The 23,899-nt window shown below is 35.7% G+C and overlaps 1 protein-coding gene across 2 annotated transcripts in view; it reads left to right on the forward strand.

Moving 5' to 3' along the window:
* The window catches only part of TBC1D5 (TBC1 domain family member 5), a 490,620-nt gene that overhangs the window by 339,048 nt on the left and 127,673 nt on the right, over positions 1 to 23,899 (forward strand). For both annotated transcript variants that reach the window (XM_019726007.3, XM_074312797.2), the window contains exon 15: positions 21,368 to 21,510. In XM_019726007.3, the coding sequence (XP_019581566.3) occupies positions 21,368 to 21,510 (143 nt within the window). The remainder of the gene's footprint in view (positions 1 to 21,367; positions 21,511 to 23,899) is intronic.

The raw sequence follows: 23,899 nt of genomic DNA on the forward strand, positions 1-23,899 counted from the left end.
ACCCATTAAAATGATTAACCAAATTCATATTTACCATTTTCAAAATGATCTTATAAGAAGAAATAATGTATTTTCTCAGCTTTCAGGTATGTATACTCAGATTTTAAGGCTTAGACCAAATTTAAATCTCTGTCATCTTATTTTGATTAAAAGGGTACATGATAATTGATTTTATAAAGATTTTAGTGTTATTTCTAAGCTGACTGGCTTATCTGTGCTTTATCTGTAGATTTTTCTCCCCTAAAATTGAAGGCAGTGTTTGCTTTAAATATACAAAGTCACATCACTTTGGAAGAAATAAAAATATTATCAGCGCCAATTAACCATTTTAATATCAGGCTCAGAAGAGTGTGAGATGTTCAAAGAAAAAATTAGGAAAATTCTCCCTTGTTCAGTACAATTGTATAAAAATGCAAAAACATTTTATGTAGAGATTTATACAAAAACTGACTTACCAATGTCTCAGTGTTTGGATTTAGCTAGATCTTGAACTAAAAGACTATACTCCACAATCTCTAGAATGAGAAAGATATAGTTCCTCTTGTCAATGAGGTTATATTTAAGAAGAATTAGACTTTCTTTAAAGGTGCCAATTAAGAAATAGGAAGAGTCTTCAGTTTCATGGGCAGGCAGTTTTAATCCTGACCCCACCATTTTCAGAGTTCTATAACCTTGAACAACTTACTTAACCATCTTTGAGCAGCAACTGCTTCATCTGTAAAATGGGGACATAATAATTACCTCCCAGAATTGATGTAAGCATAAAAGGGAATGGCTTATATAAAGATAAATATTACTTCCCCTATGCGTCACCAAGGTCTATACACACTCCAAGAATTTTTAGCATTAATTTGAATTTTCTAAAGCTGATTTAGATGAAAAGTAGGAAATAGTCCCTCTAACCTCCAGGTGGCTCATAAAATCAGTATGCTTTATGAAACAGGTAGTATCTGCCTCTACCTGCCAGTGATTGTCTGCCTCCTCGCCTCCAGCTTCCTACTCTCATGGTCACATCTGGAATCTTTTTATTTCCAGTAATTGTACCACCTCAAAAACTTCCACCTCAAACATGCTACTTTCTGACTTATCTTCACTTCTTTCATTATCTTATTTCCAACTCCAACTTGACTTCCAGTTCATTTACCACTGCTTTTTCATTGTCATTTATTCCACTAAATGCCCTAAATTCCCCAGCTTGTTCTTTGCTTCCTCAATTTAATTACTCCCATGCATTAATCCTCAACACCCTGCTCCTACATCCCTGTGTTACTTGACTAGCAGAACCCAAACCCTACTGGCATTTGTAAATGAGCAGCTGAAATTGGCAAAAGGAAAACAATGCTTACTGAACTCTCTCTCTCTAGCGTGAAGTGAGCCCTCAGCACCCTCTAGCAACCCTCCTGTGTTTCCTGTCTTAAACATCCAACACTTACCTCCCAACCACCCCGAACCCCATACCCTTGCTACTTATTTCACTGAGAACATAGAAGGGAACTTTCTCGCATTCCACAAGCAAATATTTCAGTCTTCTTGCATCTCTCTCTCTGGTCTCCTCTAAGAGTCCTACTGAATTTGTTTGCAGTTGTATCTGTTTATGCCTGCATTATTCCTTTCCCCCTTTACTGTATTATTCTTAGCATTTGGACATGCTGCAATCTCTCTCATCTAAAGAAATAAGAAACACAAAACACCCGCCTTGAACATACATCCCTCTCCAGCTATTTCCTATTTCCTATTTCTCATTGCCTGTCAGGTGGTCAGAGAACTGTTCACTGAGATGGTAGCATTTGAGGAAAGACCCGAAGTAGCCAGGGGAACAAGTCACGCATATATCTAGGGGGAAAGCCTCTAGGCAGATGACAAAATAAGGACCAAGGTCTTGAAACAGGACTATGTCCAACATGGTAAAGAACAGCAAAGGCTAAAGCAAATGAGCAGGACAGTAGTAGGAAATGAGGCCAAAGGGTACAACCAGACTGTGTAAGATCGTGAAAGCTATTGTAAGGACAATAGCTTTTCCTCTGGGAGATACGCCATTAGAAAAATCTGAACAAAGCCATGACATCATCTCACTTACCTTTGGAAAGGGCCACCTTAGAATCAGTGGTGAGAATAGGCTATAGGAAGATGAGGGCAGAAGCATGGACGTCAGTTAAGAAGCCATTTAAATAACATTTTTCACTACAAGTAATTTTCTGCTACCAAGTAAGCTCCATGAGGACAGCGAGTTTTTTCTTTTGGTTACTGCCATAACCTCACCATTTATAACATTCATTGGCATATATTAGGCCCTCACATATTTTTTAGTTACGTGAAAGACTAATTTTAAAAACTAAATAAATGTTCAGTTAATCTAGGTGTAAGATGATGGTGGTATCAGTAAAGTGAAGTATCGAAATGGAAGACTGGGGCACTCTCAGGAAAGTTGGTGACAAATTCTCAGATTGTGAATATATCCTGAAGGTAAAACTCACAGGATTTGCTGAGAGACTAAGTATGAGGTATGAAAGGGGAAGATATCAAGCAAGATTCCAAGATTTTGGGTCCTTGAGCAGTTATGGAAAGGTGGTGTTGCTATTTGCTGAGCTGAGAAAAGTAATGAGGATGAGGAGTTTGGCATCGATCGGATCTTTTCAGTTTGAGATGACTTTAATATCCAAGTCAGGAGGGTCTGGTTCCAGGTTCAATGGAGCAAGCACTCTCTACTCTGCCTCTCCCACTGACCGTGGCTATAAAACCTCACCAGAGTGAATGGAATAGACATTTGCGAACTCTGGGAAGTAAATGATGCAGGCACATTGGAGAGGACCGAATTTGGAGCACCGCCAGAGTGGCAGCGAATTTGCCATTTCCCATCCTCCAGTGTCTCCACCTGAATGCAGCTCAGCTCTGCATTCTTTCATTAGTTATTTCAGCTCTTCTCTTTATCAGTTTTTGAATATCAGGACAGTATTTTCCCTAGATTCTATACTTTTTTGTGTACTTGAGATTGCTTAATCTTCCTCACATTTCTTCCTAACACATTACAATCCTCATGCTCTAGGAAATGAGTACACTCAGATTGTACCTGTTCACCACTTCTTTCCACTTACTTGACTTTAATACTAACCTAGGTTATTTTTAAATTACTTATTTGTTGACTGACCTTTTGTTGTTGTTGTTTTATTATTGGTTGAGCATTCAAGGTCTCTGTGATTTAATTTACCAGTATCTCTCTTTTTTTTTAACTCAAGTGTTTAGAAGTATGGTTTCACACATATGTTTGTGCACAGTCAGTACAAAGGAGTGATCCTTCAATTCAAAAATTTCTCATACCCCCTTTGTAGTCATCTCATCCCTTAACCGCAACCTCTGATATAGTCAGTCTGTCTCTACAGTTTTTGCTTTTCCAGAATATCATATAAATAGAATCATGCAGTATATAGCTTTTCAAGTCTAGTTTCTTTCACTTAGCGTAAGGCATTTAAGATTCATCCATGTTGTTGCCTGTATCAGCAGCTCATTGCTTTTTATTACTGAGTAGTTTTCCAATGTTTGGATGTACCACAGTTTGTTTATCCCTATGGCAGTTGAAGGACATTTGTGTTTTTGCAATTTGGGACGATTATGTATAAAACCACTATAACTATTGATGTGCAGCTATTTAATTATGAGCATAGTTTTTATTTCTCTCGGATAAACACCAAGGAAGTGGACACTGGTTTGTTTGCTATGTGTTTAACTTTATAAGAAACTATTAAGTGATTTTCACACTGCTTTCTGAAATGACTATTATGCTATTTTGCATTCCTACCAATAGTGCTTGAGGATTTCAGTTGTTTCTGTATCCTTGTCACCACTTAGTTTTGTCATTTTTTTAAAAAGCCATTCTAGTGGGTATACAAGTATAGCAATATCTCATTATGGTTGTAATTTGCTTTTCCCTAATCATTAATTTTGTTGAGCATCTTTTCATACGTTTATTATTCATATCTCTAGTGAAGTGTCTGTTCCCATCTCTTACACAGTTTTAAAAATTGAGGTTGGTTTCTTTATTATGCTAGAGTTATGAGAGTTATTGGTATATTCAAGAAAATCCTTTTTCACATATGTATTTTGTAAATATTGTCTTCCAATGTACTGCCTGTGTTTTCATTTTCTTATCAGTTTTTCAAAGAGATGTTTTTAATTTTGATAAAATCCGATTTATAAATTTTTTATTATTAGAATTTTCTCTTTCCTAAGAAATCTTTGCATACATCAGTGTCACAAAATTTTCTCCTACTTATTTTTAAGACATTTTACAGTTTTTGCCTTTAGGTCTATTATCCATTTTAAGTTAATTTTTGTTTAGGGGGTGAAATATAAGTCCAAGCTTCATTTTTTTATGGTAGAGGTGCAGGTATCCCAAAATCATTGGTGAAAAGATGATCCTTTCATGACTGAATTTCCTTGACATTCTAGCAAAAATCAGTTGAACAAATATATGTAGGTCTATTTGCAAACTATTCTGTTTCATTGATCTAGATGTCTTGTACCAACACTGTGTTGTCTTGATTCCTATGCATTTATAGTAATTCTGGAAATCGTGAAGTATGAGTTCTCCAACTTTGCGTTGCTTTTCAAAGAAAAAAAAAAATTCTTAATCCTTTGCTTTCCCATTCACATTTTAGAACCAGCATGTAATTTCACAAGAAATCTTGCTGGGATTTTGCATAAGATTGTATTAAGATTATAGAATCCATTTTAGGAAAAGAGGCATCTTAACAATAGTGACCCTTCTAACCAATAAATATGGTAAATCTTTCCATTTATTTAGGTCTTTGTTGATTTTTCTCGTTTTTTTGGTAGTTTTTGGCATGTAAATATTACAGTTACTATATTCATCCCTAAATATTACACTTAATATATCCATCGCTAAATATTTTATTGGGTTTTTGGTGCTGTTGTAAAGATCCTGATGCAATTTCTAGTTGTTCTTTCCTGTTATGTAAAAATGTAATTGATTTTGGTATATTGACCTTCCATTTTCTATTCTTCCTAAAGTCGCTTATTAGTTTAAGTAGCTTTTTTATAGATTGTTTGAGATTTTGTAGAAAATTATGTCATCTGCATTTATAAATAGTTTTATTTATTTTTTCCTAATCTCTATGCCTTTTATATTTAGCTGGATATGAGTTGGTAATATTTTGTTAGGGTTTTTAAGCTTATGTTCATGGTGGATATTGGTCTGCAGTTGTTGTTTTTTTTTAATAGTGTCTTTGTTTGGGTTTCAATCTTGGTGATGCCGGCCTCAATATGAGTTTCTGCTTCCATTATATTTCCAGAAAGAGTTTGTGTAAAGCTGGTATTATTCCTTTCTGACATATTTACTTATAGGTCAGATTTTCCTGTTTCTTCACGGTTTGTATTTTTTTAATTAAATCATGCTCATTTTGAATGTCATGTTATTGAATTTCTGAATTTTGTGGTTTTCCTTTAAAAGAACATTGAGTTTACTTTGGGCAGTCTATTAAATTAATTTGGATCATCTCGATCTTTTTGATGGTTGTTTTTAGACTTTTTAACAAGTGTGCTTCTAATGTATCCTCAACCCAAATGCCAATTTAGCCCTATTACTAAAGCATGGCACTTTGTGCTTTCTACTGAATTCCTGTGTATACACCAATCTCTCTCTAGTCTGTCTAGTCAGAAGGTGAACATTTCCCAACCTCATAACACCTTCTTCCAACTTTTACACTCTGCAGTAGTAGTACTTCTTTCTCTGGTAGTTTTTTCTTTTCTGGGCCTGTTAGAGGTTTACCCCCGACACGCACAGCTTGTTGTTCAGCACAAAACTTAAGGAGATCCCTGCGCAGATGTCTGGAGTTCTCTCTCTCTCTCTCTCTCTCTCTCTCTCTCTCTCTCTCTCTATATATATATATATATATATATATATATATATATATATATCTTCCTCCTGTAAAGGTAAAATGTTCTACGAACTTCCCTCAGCCTCTGATCTCTGTCTTCTCAACCCAGCAAGACCAGTGCATTCTGCTTTGGGTTTTCCCTTCCGGCTCTGTGCTCTCAAAAGTGCTTCCAGGCAGAAAACCAAGTATCATTGAGTTTCCCTTGTTCCCCCTGCTTAGGTCAGGGATCACAGTGTTGTGCTGCCTGTTTTCTAATGTCTTCATGTTTCTTATATTTCATCCAGTTTCATGTCTAGTATCAGTTATTCCATCATGGTCCGAAAGGGAAGGCACATACATCTCTTTTTAAAAATAAAATAAAACCATCCCTATTTTAAGAAAATCACCCCTAAGGCTAAGGAGACAGAAAAAGATTGAAAAATAAAATAATTTGCACAGGCATACTATAAAAAAACAAACCAAAATGAACTAGAACATTCATATCACACAAAATGAATTTAGAGCAAATAGCATTGAATGAGATAAATGAGACCTTTCTATAATGAAAAAGTTTACAATTCACAATGAAGAGCATTCCTTAATCATTGTACACCCCCCCAAATAAAACAATTTATAATGCAACAGCTGCAGGAAATATAAGGAGAAATACATAGGAATGTAATAGTAATAAATGACTTGTACCTCTCCTCATTCATGGTAAATCAGGCCTACTCACTATAAAGTAGGGATACAGAGAACCTATTTACAGTTAATAAGTCAGATCTAAGTGATATATATCAAACTCTCTGTACTATAAAAAGAGAATGAAATGAATGCATCCATAGAATATTTTCAAAGTAGCAACAAAGAAAAACTTCAGTGAATTTTACATAGTAGAAACGATATACTTGTATTCTTTGACAACAAAATTTGAAATTAATCATAACAATATAAAACAATCCCCACTAAAACCTATCACTGAAAATATCAAAATTATCTTTAGTCATGTACTAAAAGGAAATCAAAACTAAAACTGCATAATATCTGGAAAACAATGATAAAGTATATGGATCAGAATCTATTGATTTTGACTGAACAAATACTCTTAGATGTTCTTAGCCTGATACTCAAATTTCTAAACAAAAAGGAATAAAACTATGTGAATTAAACAGTCACCTCAAGTAATGAGGAATATACCAGCAAAATAAATATAAAGAAAACAAAAAGAAGGGATTAGAACTAAAAGCAGTTATGCATTAATAAAAAAAAACATAGATTACAGAGCTAATACATGTGGGAACTATTTCTTTTGGGTAAAAAATAAACATTTTTACATAGTTTGTATAGTTTAAAATAATAACAGTAAAATATAAAATATGCATGCATAAATTAAAAATAAATTACAAAAGGTACACATTTCTCTAAAGTTACAAATTTCTAGTTATAAAATGAATAAGTCATGCATGAGAATGCAATGTACAGCACGGTGATCATAATTAACTGTATTGCATATTTGAAAGTAGGCTAGGTGATAGGATCTTGAAAGTTCTAATCATAAGAAGAAAAAAATTTGTACCTATAGTGACAGATATTATCTGGACTTATTGTGGTGGTCATTTTGCATTATATACAAGTATCAAATTATTACATTGTACACCTGAAACTGATACAATGTTGTGTTAGTTATTCCTCATTTAAAAATACATATATACATATATATGTATATATATATATGTATGTATATATATATATTTTTTTTTAAATCACAAAAATAATTTTTCAAAAATACACATTCTAATATAGCCAGCAATAGACTTGGACAGAAGAGTCATTAGCTCCACCCACTGTTAAAATGTGTTATATAGATACCATAATCCTAACAGTTTGGAATTGGCACATAATTAGGCAGATTCATTGGTAAAATAAAATAGAGAATCTGAAACAGACCCTTAATACATATGGGAATTAAATATATAATAAAAGTAGAATTTAATTCATTGGGAAAACAGTCGATCATTCAATAATATAGTTTTGAGAACTAGATAGCTCTTTGGTAAACCATGAAATTATATCTCTGTTTTTATACCAAAATAAAATCCACATGGATCAGCGATATAAACAAAACTATAGTATTAGGTAGAGAATTCTAAAACCCATAAATCATAAAGAAAAAGTTTGGTAAATTTGACATTACAGTAAAATTTCTGCCTGGGAAAAGAGACCTCCCTGTCTCCTGCCAGAGGTGGAAAAAATTAGAGGTTGCTAAAACTTCTTAGTCCTGGTAACTTTTGGGACCAGGATTGTATCTTTTTATATACTCTTAAAGCAATGGTTCTCAAACTTGAGTTTACATCAGAATCAGAGTCACTGAGAAGGCTTGCTCAAATATCAATTGCAGGGCCCTGCCCAGAATTTCTGATGTAGTAGGTATCGGGTGGGTAAGGTCCAAGAATTTGCAGTTTGAACAAACACGCAGTTAATGCTGAGGCTACTGGTCCAGGGATCACACTTTGAAAACCACTGTTTTCCTCCTTTTTCCTGAGATCACTCAGTACTACTTTTTTTCAGTCAAAGAGTCCTAAATCAAACCAAAGTGTTGAGGTAACATGAAATAAGCAATTCGCTTCTTCCCAAGATACACTAACGAGCGCAAAGACCTATACAAACATAATCACTTATCTGCATGCATGCATAAAATCAGGTGTGCGCATGCCTAAAAATGTCTTTATGCTGTGAAAGAACACTAGACACCATTCACAAGGTGAATTTGGAGGGAGAAGATCTGAGATAGGAGGGAAATTATTTCTCATTGTATATCCTGTTAGACTTTAATTTTTTTTTTCACCATTTGCAAAAGAAAAAATTTACTGTACATTAATAATCTTTATTTTTAAGACAGTAACCCCTCACAGTTTCACTTTAATCCACAGGAAATAAAAGAATTTAGGGAGTGAGAAAGATGGCCAGATAGGAGGCTGTAGGCAGAGAGCAACATTTCACTCTGCAATCCAGGGTTTGTAGCTTCTCAGCACCAGCCTTCAGCCACAGTAGCTGCTAGCTGATACGGAAAATAAATGAGTGTTGTTGATGAAAATAAATTTAAAGTATTTTATGTGATGTTTTTGTGCTTCATATTTGAGTTGGTTTACGAGCAGATAAATTTATGAACATATTGTATACCATGTTGCCCTCACTAAGCTAGACTTCACAGAGTTTCTATTCTCTCCGTTAGCCGGATACACAATTCTAGACCTCATAAGTCTTTCTAAAATCAGCTGACCAAAAATGGCAATTAATTTTTCCTTGTAAGTTCTTAGTTTTTTTATAGTTGCCTTAATGAGTTTCTTTGGAAGGAAGCACTCTAAATCTTGTAGGGTCCTGTAGCTGTAATTACCACTGTATTGTAACTGGGGTACTCATGAAATAGTAGATCATGATTCATCAAAATAAGTTCTTCAGAAAGCTCCATTTCTTCTACTCAAAAAAACTCAGTTATCACACAGATGACAGCAATGGTAGACACTGTGCATTCTCAGGCATGTGACGCAGTCATTAATGTGGAGAGGTGATTTGTAATATAAACCTGAATTAGATATCCTTTAGGAATTAAAGAGGAGAATTCAAGAGGCCTATAACAGAGTAGAAGGAACACTGAGCTAGGAGTTCAATTATCCTCGCATAAATCTATAGTCTGCTTTTGACTGGGGTGTTTGCAGGCTGTGCTGTGTGCCTCTGTGGAGGCATCTGTAACCTGCAGAGGCCTGCCCTGCCTGTTTGTAGCCAGGATTATGTACTTGGTGAGCAAATAAATCACCTATCACTGAAACATGCAAGACTTTTTCTGTAGGTGATTATAATGCATATATTCCACAGACCACTTGAAGAAACAGTGCTTTTCGAGGTTGAGTTTTAGAAATGAAAATGTCCTATAAATTCGTGATATTTGCCATTATCATCAGTAATTGTGTGTTTATTTTAAAACATTGAGTGGCAATCTTCTGTTCATCAGAAAACACATTTTCTTTGCTTAGTGTATATTTGTCCTTATTTAAAAAGAATTATATACACATACACACTCATACAGTTGATTATAAAGTTGTTTAAGCAGTGAACTTCAGCTAGTAGCTCAGCAGCTAGGGATAAAAAGGAGGGAGCAGCCAACCCGTTTAATCCTTTTGTGTTTCCATATTGCTTCCACTGCTAGGGAAAGGTAATTTGTGACGATGGAGTTGGACTTCTGAATTTCTGTCCAAACCCATAAAGCCAAGTAATGGTTGTGGTGGTGCTGACTGCCCTTTGCTCTCACTGGCTTCTTCAGGGTTTTCTTTTCTCCTCTGTGCCTCCCCTTGCCCCCTTGTAAATCATCTGGGCCCAGTGCAGGTACATTCAGCTCTTCATGTATCTGCATTAATGGCTAGGAACTAGGGCACGTATAATCCCAAGTGGTGGATAATCCAAAAACAATTAATAGTTGGCTTTGAAATGTATTTAGTAATGTTTTAAATTGTTTTTACCTTCCTAATTATATTTTGCTAATGTTGCCATTAGTTTGCGTTCCCTACACATACCCTGATTGATTTGAGGACTTAATGGGGCGGGGGCACAGAGAAATGCAAAGTGACTATGGGAACCCAGATTGATAGGATTTTTATTGAATTAGAATTTCACTTTGGATAATTTCCATATTAACGATTGAGAGTCGTCAGCATATCATTCAGTCTAGGGTCTAGCACAGTACCTGCCACACAGTTGAAATTCAGGAACTATTTGTTAAATGAGGATCCTCAATGTTTTTCACAGCAGTCTTACTTATGGTGTGATCAGGGCTAGCATGGGCCAGGAGAGGCAGTCAGTGAAAGGTGTCTACTGCCTTCTACTCCACTGTCCCACCCCCATCTTAGCGAAGATGAGTGTTGCCATTTTCCCAATATGGTGCTAACCCAGGCTGTTCGACCACACAGATTAGCTCCTCAGTAGCAGGGATTTAATCCAGGGACCCTTCCAGCAGGAAGATATGCTATTCTTTTTGTTTTGTTTATTAAATTTATTGGGGTGACATTGGTTCATAAAATTATATAGGTTTCAAGTATACAATTCTGTAATACATCATCTATATACTGTATTGTGTGTTCACCACCCAAAATAGATCTCCTTCCGTCACCATATAGTTGACCTCTTCACCCTCTTCTACTACCTCTCCTCCTGGTAACCACTGAACTGTTATCTGTGTCTATGAGTTTTTGTTTGTCTTGTTAGTTTGTTGCTTTCAGTTTTATATTCCACATGTAAGTGAAATCATACAGTTCTCGACCTTCTGCCTCACTTACTTCACTTAGCACTATAATCTCAAGATTCATCCAGGTTGTCGCACATGGCAGTATTTCATCTTTTTTTATGGAAAAGTAATATTCCACTGTATACATGTACCAAATCTTTATCCAGTCATCTATCGAAGGACACTTTGGTTGTTTCCATGTCTTGGTCATCGTGAATACTGCAATGAACATAGGGGTACATATATCTTTATGGGTAAATATTTTCAGATATTTTGAGTAGATACCCAGAAGAGGGATTGCTAGGTCATATGATAATTCTATTCTTAATTTTCTGAGGAGCCTCCATACTGTTTTCCACAGTGGCTGTAGCAGTTTACATTCCCACCAGCAGTGCATGAGGGTTCCTTTCTCACCACAGCCTCTCCAACACTTGTTATGATTTGTCTTGTTGATAATCAACATTCCAACAGGTGTGAGGTGGTATCTCATTGTGGTTTGGATTTGCGTTTCCCTAATAGCTACTGAAATTGAGCATCTTTTCATGTATCTGTTCTGATGGCCATTTGTGTATCTTCTTGGGAGAAGTGTCTGTTCAGGTGCTCTGCCCATTTTTTTAAATTGGTTTGTATTTTTGTTGTTGAGTAATATGAGTTCTTTATATATTTTGGATATTAGCCTCTTATCAGAGGTGTTGTTTGCAAATGTCTTCTACCATGTGGTTGGTTGCCTCTTGTTTTGTTGATGGTTTATTTTTCTGTGCAGAAGCTTTTAGTTTGATACAGTCCCATTCATTTATTTTTGCTTTTACTTCCCCTTGCCTTCTTTTAAAATACAAGGAGCTACTTTGAAATAGGCACAAGGAGGCTATATATTACTTTCAGCAGAATATAACTTTCAATGGCAATATAAGCATCTAAAATAAAATAGTAATGTAGGCATAACTTCTCAACTTAACATCTGTGGGTCACTCAGACTCCTGAAATGGTTTGCACATGAGTAGGTGTGGTGTGTGGCAGGGGTGGGGGGGAGAGTGTGTTTTTTAGGTGAGGGTTCATAAACTTGATTAAATTCTCAAAGGGGTCCACAACTCCTCTCTATTTATATAGAGAGTTGAATTTAAGTTTCACTATTTTATACTTTTCATAATGTTTTATAAAGAGAGAAACAACACCCATTGTCACTGCCTCTCAAACTTGTGTCCCTTTTGACTACACAACTATCAGAGAATGTTGTGAGTTTCCATTACTGTAGCTAGTTCTAGACAGGGCACAGGCATAGGCTGAGAAGCGTGTATTGAAAGACTGAATATGCAAGTGGACAATGGCCAGAAAATATAGGATAATAGTACTCTGACCCGCATAAAGAGCCCGGGAAGCCGAACCATAACTTCTGCGGCAAAATCAGCCCAGAACAGTCAGGACTTGATCAGCGACGGCAAATAACTTCTTTTGCCCGCTTCCAACTCAGGACCAACCAGAAAGCCAAATATGTTTCCCAAATCAGTCACGTACGGTGCTCCTCTGCTAGTTAGCCCTGGAGGAACTTACAACCTCCAGTCAGGCATACGTGAAGCCTTCCCTTGTTTTTGACTAGAAAGCTTTCTCATTCCCCTGACTGATTCTGATTCTGATTCTTTGTGATGGTAGCTGATTCCCTTGCTATAACAAGCCTTGAATAAGTAGCCTCTGCTTATTCTTGTTTGGGTGATCCTCCTTTATTTCAACTGTGCGTTGAGATTGGAGGGGTTCCAGGAAAACAACCTTATCCTGAAGTCTTTCCTCCACCAAGACATTGTGGAGCTGGTACTAATACTATTGGGGGGTGGGGGGCATCTCTTAGAGTTTAGCCCTCTATTTTTCCAGGAATAAATTTTAAGTGCATGTTTTATTGTAGATGTAGTATGATCCATGTGTGCAAGTAGATAGTGCAGAAACTTAGGGTGAGAACAATTCACAGCTAACACAGTAGATAAACGCTGCATAGACGATGATTCAGCCAGGCTCCCAGTATTGTAGGGCTTCTGCATGGGGAACGGGAGAATGCCTTTTTAGGTCCTGCTACCATTGGGGTTGTCTGCCCGTTGGTATGAACTTGCCACTTCCCTTATGGGCTCTAGCTCTTTGCACTAGCTAATCGGCCACGTCCTGCCATGTCCCAACTCTCTTCATTAGAACCAATCACAAGAAGCCCAGGAGAGCCATTAGCTCAGGACTAAGCAAAAAGGGCCTCAAAACTAGTGTTCACTCTACCTTCAATTGAGTTTACGTGTATCCATCATAGTAAGGTTAATGTTTAAAAAACACTGCCTTGTAAATGTTAACATTAAAATGCCACGGTTTTTGTAGCCTTATTTTGGCATTCCTTCATCTTGTCCTAGGAATTTAAAAAAATCCAAGTGGCCCAGCTTACCGTTTTTCTACCTGTCCCCCACATCTCTGTTTCTTCTTTTTATTGGATCATATTTTTAGAGAAGTGTTTTCCTGGAAAAGACAATATGTGGAAATTAATAGAGGTAGTATGATAAGAGAGGCTTGGCTATGCGATGTGTGCTTTGTGTCCCAGTCATTAGATGTTTGGCCATTGGTCAGTGACTAGACGTGTTGAGTAAGCTGATTTGAGGACCCACGCTGAGGACTAAGCTAAGGAGATGTGGAGAGAAACCAGAACTTCCTATGTGAGTCTCATACGGTGGTCCTCAGATCAACAACTCCAGGGAACTCGTTCAAAATGCAAACTATCAGGCCCAACCCACATCTCAGAATCAGAAAACTTTGAGAATGGGTTCTAGCAATCTGTGTTTTAATAAGCTCTCTATGCAAGTCTGATGCATGCTAAAGTTTGAGACCACTACTCTAAGTAGAAGAGTCATCCAATAGTTTAAGACTTTTTCCCTCCTCCTGGAGTAACATTTTACATGAATGCATAGTGGGTTATAGGAGCCCTGGCAGCTAGCACCACAATGGGCACGAAATAAGGATATGTCACCTAGTCCAGTGCTTCTCAAATTTAATACACACACAGATCACCTGAAGGTCTGACCCAATAAGACTCTACGGGGGGTCTGGGAGTCTGCATTTCTAACAAGCTCCCCAGGTGGCAGTGCTGGTCCTAGGATTACACTTTGAGCAGCGAAGTGCTAGTAGACGACAAGCCCCAGCTCAGGAGCATCTGAGTCGTGGGCAAGCAGAGAGCCAGAGTTCAGGATATGAAGCGGGAACATCTAAGAGGGCTTAGGACGCCTAGATCAAATCCTGCGTTGCTGTGATCACTTACTACTTAGTATGTGTGTCCAAGAACCCTACAGAGATGCGAGAAGCCCAGGGAAATATCTGATGAGCAGCTAGGAAACCTGGGAGAGAACAAGGATGTAGGCTCAAGATCAAGAAGACTCCTGGTTAGGAAGTGCTGACCTGGGGAGGAGGGTTCTTATTAATTTAATAAGCATTTGTTAACCCCCTGCTCTATGTCCAACATCAAATAATCCCACGGAGCTTGTGATCTGCTGAGAAGGGAGAGGAACCAAACTATCAGTAACTCACCCTTTCGCTGAGAGTTACCAGTGCCTTTATCTCTGGAAAATGTAATTGGGGAGCAGTGACACTAATAGATATGGAACCTCCAAACATCAGGCCTGAGTGAAGCACTTGTCCTAACCTGAGTAGCCAGGCAAGGTCACGGTGCCTTCTGAAAAGGGAAGAAGAGAAGAAACAGAAGGCCAGTCAAAACCAACCCCAGAGGGTGTTAACAGCCATAGTAAGTGATACGAAGTCAAAGGGATTCAGGCACCACCACTTTTTAGTAATGGGTTCTGTCTGACTCTCTTAATGACGTATGACCAGCCTAAGAGCCTACGGATTTGTGGTCTTAACCTCCATCCTGAATCACATGGATGCTGATAATTCTCAGTTTAGTGTTACACCTCTTCATTTCTCCCAACAATGTATGTAAATGTATTAGGAGATTTATGCAGAGGAAGTTGAAACGTGTTATGCAGTGAGGTTAAGATCCCATTGGTATTTGAAATACTGTATGACAACTTAAAAAAATAAAGCCACACAAGTTTTGTTTTGTTTTTTAATGAGTTTCAGATTAGGGAGGATAGGAGCAATTATTTTTAGCAATTCTCTGTATGCTCTTTAAGAAAACTGATTTGATCGTAATTCCCTTTCCTAAAGGTGAAATGACAGAACAAAGCCTATTTGCAGACTTTCTAGAAGTAAACATTATCTGTAGTATGAATTAAAACTAGTATTCGCAGAGCCTAAAATTAATTTTCCCAGTATGACCACCAAACTGTACATTAATTTTTTGTGTTATTATTCATAGTCAGTAGTGGCTTCCAAGTAATTTTCTCAAGGAGATGCCCAGTAGCTTACTTATAGTGGAGCGCAAGTAAATGATAGGGTAGAGAGATTACTTCTCAGCAACTTTTACCCCCACAGTCCTCTTGAGTCCGGGCCAAGATTACAGCTGCCTCCTGGTTGGAATATACAAGAGGATTCTCAAAGAGAGCCCATCCTATTTATACAACTAATCTATATGGGAGTATTACCGTCTTTCACCAGATTTATCTGAATTTCCTGGTAAATCACACATCCTAAAATTACTGAGTCCTTGAAATATCATACTTATAATCTAAACAGCAGGCATACCTCTAAAAGAGAGGCGCGTGTGTGTGTGTGTGTGTGTGTGTGTGTGTGTGTGTGAGTGAGTGTGTGTGTGTGTGAGTGAATATTCAAGCCTCAAAACCTGACGGCCATCTATGCTCAACATTCTCAGGAGCATCTTATACCTCTGGAAAAACATAGATACATACACAATGCTCTGCTTTCCATTCAGACTATTTTCACAACGGGTGTATTATAGTTCTGATAAAAACAAGCTTCAAACACTTGCTAAAGAGAATAAATTACAGTAGGAATGCGTGATAATTATCAGGAACTTATTTTTGGAATAAGCAACCTTCCTTAATAAAGGGCTATGTACTGCCCTCTGAAAGGAACAGAGAATTTTCCCCAAAGTCAAAAATACCCTTTTAACACTTCATGTACTTAATTTGTGGGGGTTAAAATAGGTTTAACACGTGTTCCCAGAAAGCCGAACTCAAGCTGGGTTCAACACGTGGATTACAAGGAGCACTTAGAAAGTGACATTGGGTTCTTTAAAGATTATAACTAATTCAAAATTTCAGTTCCTTCTATTTTTGAAGACTTTGATGGGCTTGAAGTATTCAGATCTTTCTGTAATGCATGCAGATCCCAAAGATTTTTAAGAGGACCGAATGGAAATAGTTGAGTAGATTTAAAAAATTAGTAAACAGGCCAAGCATCTTCTCATAATGTATTTTGCAGAGCTATTAGAAGAATAATGAATGTGAAACAGGAAAAAAAAAAAAAAGATTTATTTTGGCTTCCATCTTTTGTGGCTTTGCTCTCCAAGAAGTTAGAATTAAAGATGAGAATGCCCTGTGACCCTAATTATAATAACTGCAGTATTTGGATCTAATTTTAAAACTATTTTCACAGAGATGATATAAAGGAAAACTCAGACTAAAGTTATTTAAAAAGAACTGAGTACGAAGGAACCCAGTATAGAAGAGCCTAAACTCAGTCAAGGAGATGGAGACCACAGAGATGAACACTGAGATTTGCTTTTGTTTTTCTCTGGTACTAATACAGAATTCTGATTCTGTGTGTATTACCAACCAGGCATGGATTATTTAAAAATTAATTGTTAGCTTTTAAAAGTACAATGGAAAGCAAAAGAAAACAATATCATTAAGCAAAAATACAACAGTGCTCTTTTGTGTTCAGTATACTTACCCAGTGTGACTATGTTGTGGTCACAGGTTACTTAAGATGCCCTTATAATATTTATTAAATTGAATATGCCTTTTCTATTTTACTTGTTCATCCAAAGGTGGTTACATCTATATCTCACGAAAGGGTCAATAAAAGAAAACAAAAAGGTAATGAAGATCCAGTATATAAATTTCTTTCTTCATATGTAATCACTCTACAGCTATGTTGGATTAAGACCATGTTTATTTAAACCTCAGTCAAATTGGTCATTTTCATAAACTGTTGATAAAAAATGGATTTCTCTTGGTGTTTCCATGGGTCATTCACCAAACAATAATACCATCAGGAGTTACTGATCCCCTGGGGACAGCAGCTTAATTACTCAGAAATTTAAAATTCAGAATAATGGTGTAAGTACAGACATAGAAACTGTCCTGTCGTTGGGTGGTTTATTATTAAATTCAATACCTCAGATGGCCTTTTTTGTTTTAATTGCTAAGTAGGTCTGGTAAATTATGAATTATTGTATTATCACAAGTGATAAGATGTATACGTTATGAGCATTGCCGTCTGCAGGTGCAACGTACATAAAGCAAGATTAATAGTATCAGGAAATTAAACAGAAGCTATCTTTACAGCGAAAAGAAAGGTTTAATGCTACCCTTAAGTGTAACTTAAACTCTCCCTAAATATTTTTAACTGCAATAAAAGCATGTTAATTTTAGGAGTGACTTCTTTATAAGACCTCACTTATTAGAGTAAATTTTCCTTTCTAAGAATACAAAAGCTTACTGAAATAATTTCTGTTGGTAACTCACTCCATAAAGAACTGAATTTTTCCTTGGCTTTTAAGCTCAATGAAGAGAGCCCAAAATAGCACCGGAAATTTTGTGTGGTGAATATATGTATGAACTAAATCTAGTTGGGATAAAAATGATTAAATTATTGATAAGGTCATTGTTGGTCCCAAAGCATTCCATTAGTCGTATGATACTTCTAAAATATTGTGAGAATTTGGCCTTAATTTTTCTATAATTGCATATAAAATAGAGGAAATTGTATTTTGCTTTAATTTAATATACTTGTATGTACAACTTACTAACAAATAGTCTTATATAAAAGAAACATGCAGGGCATGTAATAACAAATTTTTTTCTTATGTGTTTCTGGATTTTTTCCCATTTACTGAATTATTTTTATACTGTCACTACGAAGATCAAAGCCTAAATTGTTTCCAATTTAGCTACACCTTTGCTTCTCCGTAGCATGACAGGTGGCTTTACAGTGCGTTTAACAGGACCTTGGTAAATACACAGAGTACTTAGCAAAATGTACAGAGCTCTTTACAAAGAACATTTTGGGTCTCTCTCTCTCTCTCTCTCTCTCGCTCGCTCGCTCGCTCTCCCCCCCCCCACACACACACACAGACACACACACATACACACAAAATTTGGTGCTTGTCCTGGAATTATTTAGCAGTATACTTGACAAGGTGAAACTTGAAAAATAAAGCAATGTGAAATACTTATAAAGCAGCACATCATAGATTATGTATTAAATATAAAAGTACCAAAGACATACATTCTGTGTAGTTTTGAAGATGTGTTTTGTTCAGTGTAGATTACTAGATGTTTGCAGTTCCCCTTCCTGGCAGTGCCGCAGTAGAGATTGCTGCATGTATGTACCTGTGGGGTCGTTTTTGAAGCTAAGCTAACGCAACCCTAATCAGCAGGGAGGTTACAAGAGAAGAAGCTTGAGCAATAACTGGTCCTTTTGTTATAGAAATAACAGGAATATAAATTATTTCTAAAAAATAGGCTATTTTGTTTCTTTTTTTTTCTTTTTTTTTGCTTTTGATGCACTATCTTTGATGAAACCAAAGATGTGATTGCCCATAAGAAAATGATAGGAATTTGAGGAAGGGGAAAAAGATAGTATTATATTCTCATCTGTGGTGTGTATTAAGCTTCCTAATTTTTTTTTCCTTTTTTGTTTTTGCTAAATGATGTCTATTACGGCACGATGTCAGCTTCTTCAAGTGATTGATTTTGCTTTGAATGTGAGATAGCAGGGAAAACTTCTCCTACACATAAGAAAGCTAAGCAAAAGCATTGCCTTCCAGGAAACAACAGAAGTAGCTACTAAATAAGTTTATTTAAATAAGGAAAGCATTAAAATAACCTCCAAAAATGAAAAGGGCAAATTTAATGCACGGGACTGTTTTATAGGTGTGATGTTTGAATTTTGTCCTAACATCTAGATTTGAACCAGGAGGAACTCAATTCAATGACAGAATTTTTAATTTTGAAAACAGCAAAATTTACCTACTCAATGAACCAAGATAGTTCTTATTTACTTATTCTTTTTTTTTTTCAGCTCTATTGAGGTATAATGACAAATAAAAATGTGAGATATTTAAAGAGTACATTGTAATGATTTGATGTACATGTACATTGAAAGAATTCCTCCCATCTAGTTAATTAACACATCCGTCACCTCACGTATTTATCTTTTTTTGTGTGTGTGAGAACATTTAAGTTCTACTCTCTTAGCAAATTTTAATTATACAATTCAGTGTTATCAACTAGAGTCACCATGTTATACATTAGATCCTCATCAGTTTTTTACACTGATTAATTTTTCTTCCTGTTCTTTTAGTTGAATAACTGTGAATAACCACATCCTACATGTTCAGTTATTTAATAATACAGATATAGTTATCAGCTTTAAAGATCCTTTAAGCAGGTGCCCAAAAGGTTTAATCCAGCTACTCTTTGCTTTGCCAATTCTCTGGATCCCCCTGATACTCTTTGCAAAACCAGTTGATTCTTTGTAATTAAGAAGAGAACCTATTTAACTTAGAGATATTTTTATGCTTCTTAAACCAGTAAATATTAGCATTTGTAATTTGAAAGAATTAGAAGTGTGCAGAAAATGTTTTTTCTCAACCTGCATAAATCAGGCGTGTTAGACAGAAAGGTATATTTTGTTCTGGTCACCTCTCATATTAGCAGTGGAATAAGAATTGAAAGGTAGAACAAAATTGCAAACAGTACTATAACATTTTTGAAAAGATAAATGGTACTTAGGAATTAAAATTGTTTTCTGAAAAATTGAGTAACAGAATTTAAGATGTAGTTGAAAATACAATTATTTTGTTGGTTAATTTGATAATATGAATAAAAGAACTTCAGTATTTGATCATATGGTTCCTAATAAACTGTGATACACATGTGTCCACTATTTTGTTACAGCTATGATTCCTCCTTAAATATAATAATTCCTGAAGAAAGTATTTGATTTTTTTTTACCTCACTTTAACCCCATGATGGTTATTTTTTATTTCAAATTTTGCAAACTGGTAATATCTATTAACTATTTTTTGAACAATTTCCTTTATTCTGTACTATTTGGTGGTACTAGAAATTTGGAATTTTTGACTATTTTCTGTGTGTCAGAATCTCATGGAATTCTAGCTGAGGTTCCTAGAGAAAGGCTTCTGTAAGGAAATTGTAGCCACGTTATATAAAATTAGAAGTAAATGAATAAAAGCATATCAAAGTGAGTTGTTTTAGCTTTCTTCTAAGAATTAGATATAAATAGCTTAGTTGGCATATATTGAAAGTCTGAAGTGTTGCTAAGTATTTGATCATACATTTATATATATGTATAATTATGTACAGATCTTATTCAGTATTCTTATTAGCTGCTTATGCATGGATGGATATCCATTTTCTTAGCCATAGAAATGAGTGTGTTTTGAAAAACACGCCTAGAAAGATAGCCTTCACTTATCAGGTGTAGCTATTCTACAGTTAACAATTAAGTATCCCTCTGTGTTCACTTGAAATAACGGTCTGTGCTTGACCAAAAAAATATATAGATATCTACTATTTTTTCTCACTTTTAATTTTAAAATGAATAATTTTTAAATAGGAGTGAAATGTGAGAATGAAGTTTTCTGTTTTGCTATAGTAATTTGTCATATAAACTTTTGCAAAAATCTAGTTAACAAAAAAAAATCAGTAGTTATCATAAAATTTTGGAAAATTGTATTTCTTAACTAATAGCCTTACATATGAGGCAATCACCACACCACTATACATTTACTTTTCTCTTTGCCTTTGTGAGATCTGTCATTTCTATTAAATATGAAAGATAGCTACCCTTTCAAATGTACTTTTGTTTTACACATATAGGAATAAAGTTTAATGACTGTGGCCTAGTTATAAAAATACAAAATTCATTTGAAAGCTTAAAACTTGGGTTTTACTTTATTATATTTTTGTTGTATAGTATTTGTCTACTATAATCATTTAAAACTTATAATTTTTACCACAGTTACAGGAAAAAAATGATTCTCTTTATATTACTCTCAAAAGTACTGTTGTCTCTGAATTTTGGTCTTGTTCCTCTCCAGACGGTGGGTACGGCTACTGTTTGGACGAGAGTTCCCCCTGCAGGATCTCCTGGTGGTCTGGGATGCCTTGTTCGCAGATGGCCTCAGCCTGAGTTTAGTGGATTACATCTTCATAGCCATGTTACTCTACATCCGAGATGCTTGTAAGTGTTAATGACCTTCACTATGTTCAAGTAGGTCCTGATTTTTAAAAATAAGTTTTGTATTTTAAATACACTTTGTCTTTTATTCTGATTATTAACCTACATTTTATAGTAGGCAATATATTGACGTTTCCAAAGGAACATGCTGAATTTCTTTATTGTTAGTTAACCATGTCCATATTGGGAGATGTGGGTGATTTTATCCTGACAGAATTGGAATATTCTTCAGAACTGCTTTTCTAAAGACTTTACTCTTGCTTTAATCTCCTCGTTATACACACTTGTGAAATGCACATATAAAAAGCCAGTATTTCAGATATGTTTAGAGCTCCACCTTCTGACAGGTAGGTAGTATTCAAGGATATTTATCAGGAGATTGGAGCTGTTTCTATACTATCAACAACTTGCCAATAAAAAAATAAATATTACATTTAAAAATATTTTATTTTCTCAGTTATATTTTGGCCAAATATATTTCTAATAGAGGACCAAATATTAACTGTATTCCATCTCATCAGATCTCCCTTAGGGTGCTTGCCATAGCTAGAAAGCCAGTGCCTATCCCTTTTGAATGGTGGGATAATCCTCAGCTTGAAGAAAATACCAGAGCATGTTTTAAATTTCAAAATACCTCAAATTGTTTTCCTTCTCAAAAAAATAATCACAGTTCACAAAACAAGATTTGTAAGCAAAAACATAGTTAGGAAAGATTGCACAAAGTGATAACTAAATAGGAAATAAAAACCTGTCATAAGAGTAGGACTTTATCAGAAGACTATAAACTATTTAAAGTCATTCATACTCTTGCCTGTTAAATTGCTGTGTGGTTCTCTTTTATTCAGTGAATACCATTTGTGCCAGATGCTCTTGGTATGCCTCTGGTAACACTGATAATATTCTTTAAATTTTAGTTTATACTTTTTTAATTCCCCCAAAATTACTTGAATGAATAAGTGACAGGAGTACCACATTTTATCCAAAAATAGTGGTGTTTTCTATGCCTTGAAGGTCAGATAGTTTGGGTTTTGACTGACAAAGTGAAAAGTTCCTTCTTTCTGAGTCAGAAATATTCACATAAGAACATGGAAATCATAAGAGAAACATCTGGGAAGTAGAGAAGAATGTTTGGTAGACTTGATGGATACTAGATTTTAGGAGATTCAATACTACTCTCCCTTTTAAAGTTTCAAGATTTTTTTTCTTAATGTCAGTAATAAAAAAACAAAAGGAATAAGAAATCTCTTTTATTTAAAAAATGCTTTTGGATAATATTTTCACAGAATTTTTAAACTAAAGAGCTTTAAAATGTATTTTTATTTTATATAGTCTTAAAAATTAAGTATCTGCTCTTTTCTTAACTTTGGCATATCAAAACTATATTTTTAATTTAATCATCCTATCTCCTATGCTAACATCTACTTTTTAAAATTAATTTCATAAAACAGACACATTTTTGGCAGCTGAAGCTCTTACACATTTTTTAATCCCTTCATTGATGATGTTATAAAACATACGGACACATGTGCAGGGGTAATAAAGTTGTTTATTCATTTCAACATTTAATCCAACTTATTTTAATTTTCCTGGTTAAATCCATAGCAGTGGACGAGACCTCCTAAAATAGGGTAACTGCCAAGTATTTAAGCGTCACTCTCCTGTCCTCAAGAAGCTTACCAGTAGGAAAGACTGCCGTAATTAATTGCAAACTAACGTTTCCGGCCCTATGGTTGAGGTGTGGAGCCGTAGTTAGAAAGTTTAAAGGAGAGGCGCTGAGCTCCCCTCTGGGCCAGCTGTGAGCAACGAGAGACAGCGGTATTGATGCTGCCAAGCTAAATAAGGGGTTCTGCGTTCCTGCAGAAGGAACAGCATGGAGAAAGGCTTAGAAGTGAGAAACAGCTTAATGGGGGTGTGTGGATTGTGTATGTGTGTGTTTTTCCCCAAGCTATTTGGTATTATTAGAGTGCAAAGGGAGAGAGAGACTAAACAGTTATGAGTCTGAAGAGGAAACAGGTATAGGATCATGATAAACGTCTTCATCTTGTAAGTGATAGTGAGCTAGTAAAGGGTTTACATCAGAAATGTGGTCAGATCACCTCTGGCAGCAATGTGGGAAACAGACTTGAAAGAGACAAGACTAGAGCAAAGAAATTAGATAACAGGTGATGACAATAGTCCTGGGGAAACTAGATTAGAGAAATTTTCAGAACTAAAGTCAGCATGTCTTGGTGATTAAATATGATGGGTAAGGGAGAACAGGAACTCTAAAATGATCCCCAGCTTGGAGAGGTGAGTGACTCGGTAATATGTGTAACTTGGATAGGAAATATATGAATTAGTAGGTTTTAGGAATAGAAGTGATGAATTGAATGTTGGCCATACTGAATTTGAG

This window comes from Rhinolophus sinicus, chromosome 5 (genome assembly GCF_057876585.1).
Source record: "Rhinolophus sinicus isolate RSI-liver-muscle chromosome 5, RSI-T2T, whole genome shotgun sequence".
In the NCBI taxonomy this organism is placed as follows: Eukaryota; Metazoa; Chordata; class Mammalia; order Chiroptera; family Rhinolophidae; genus Rhinolophus; species Rhinolophus sinicus.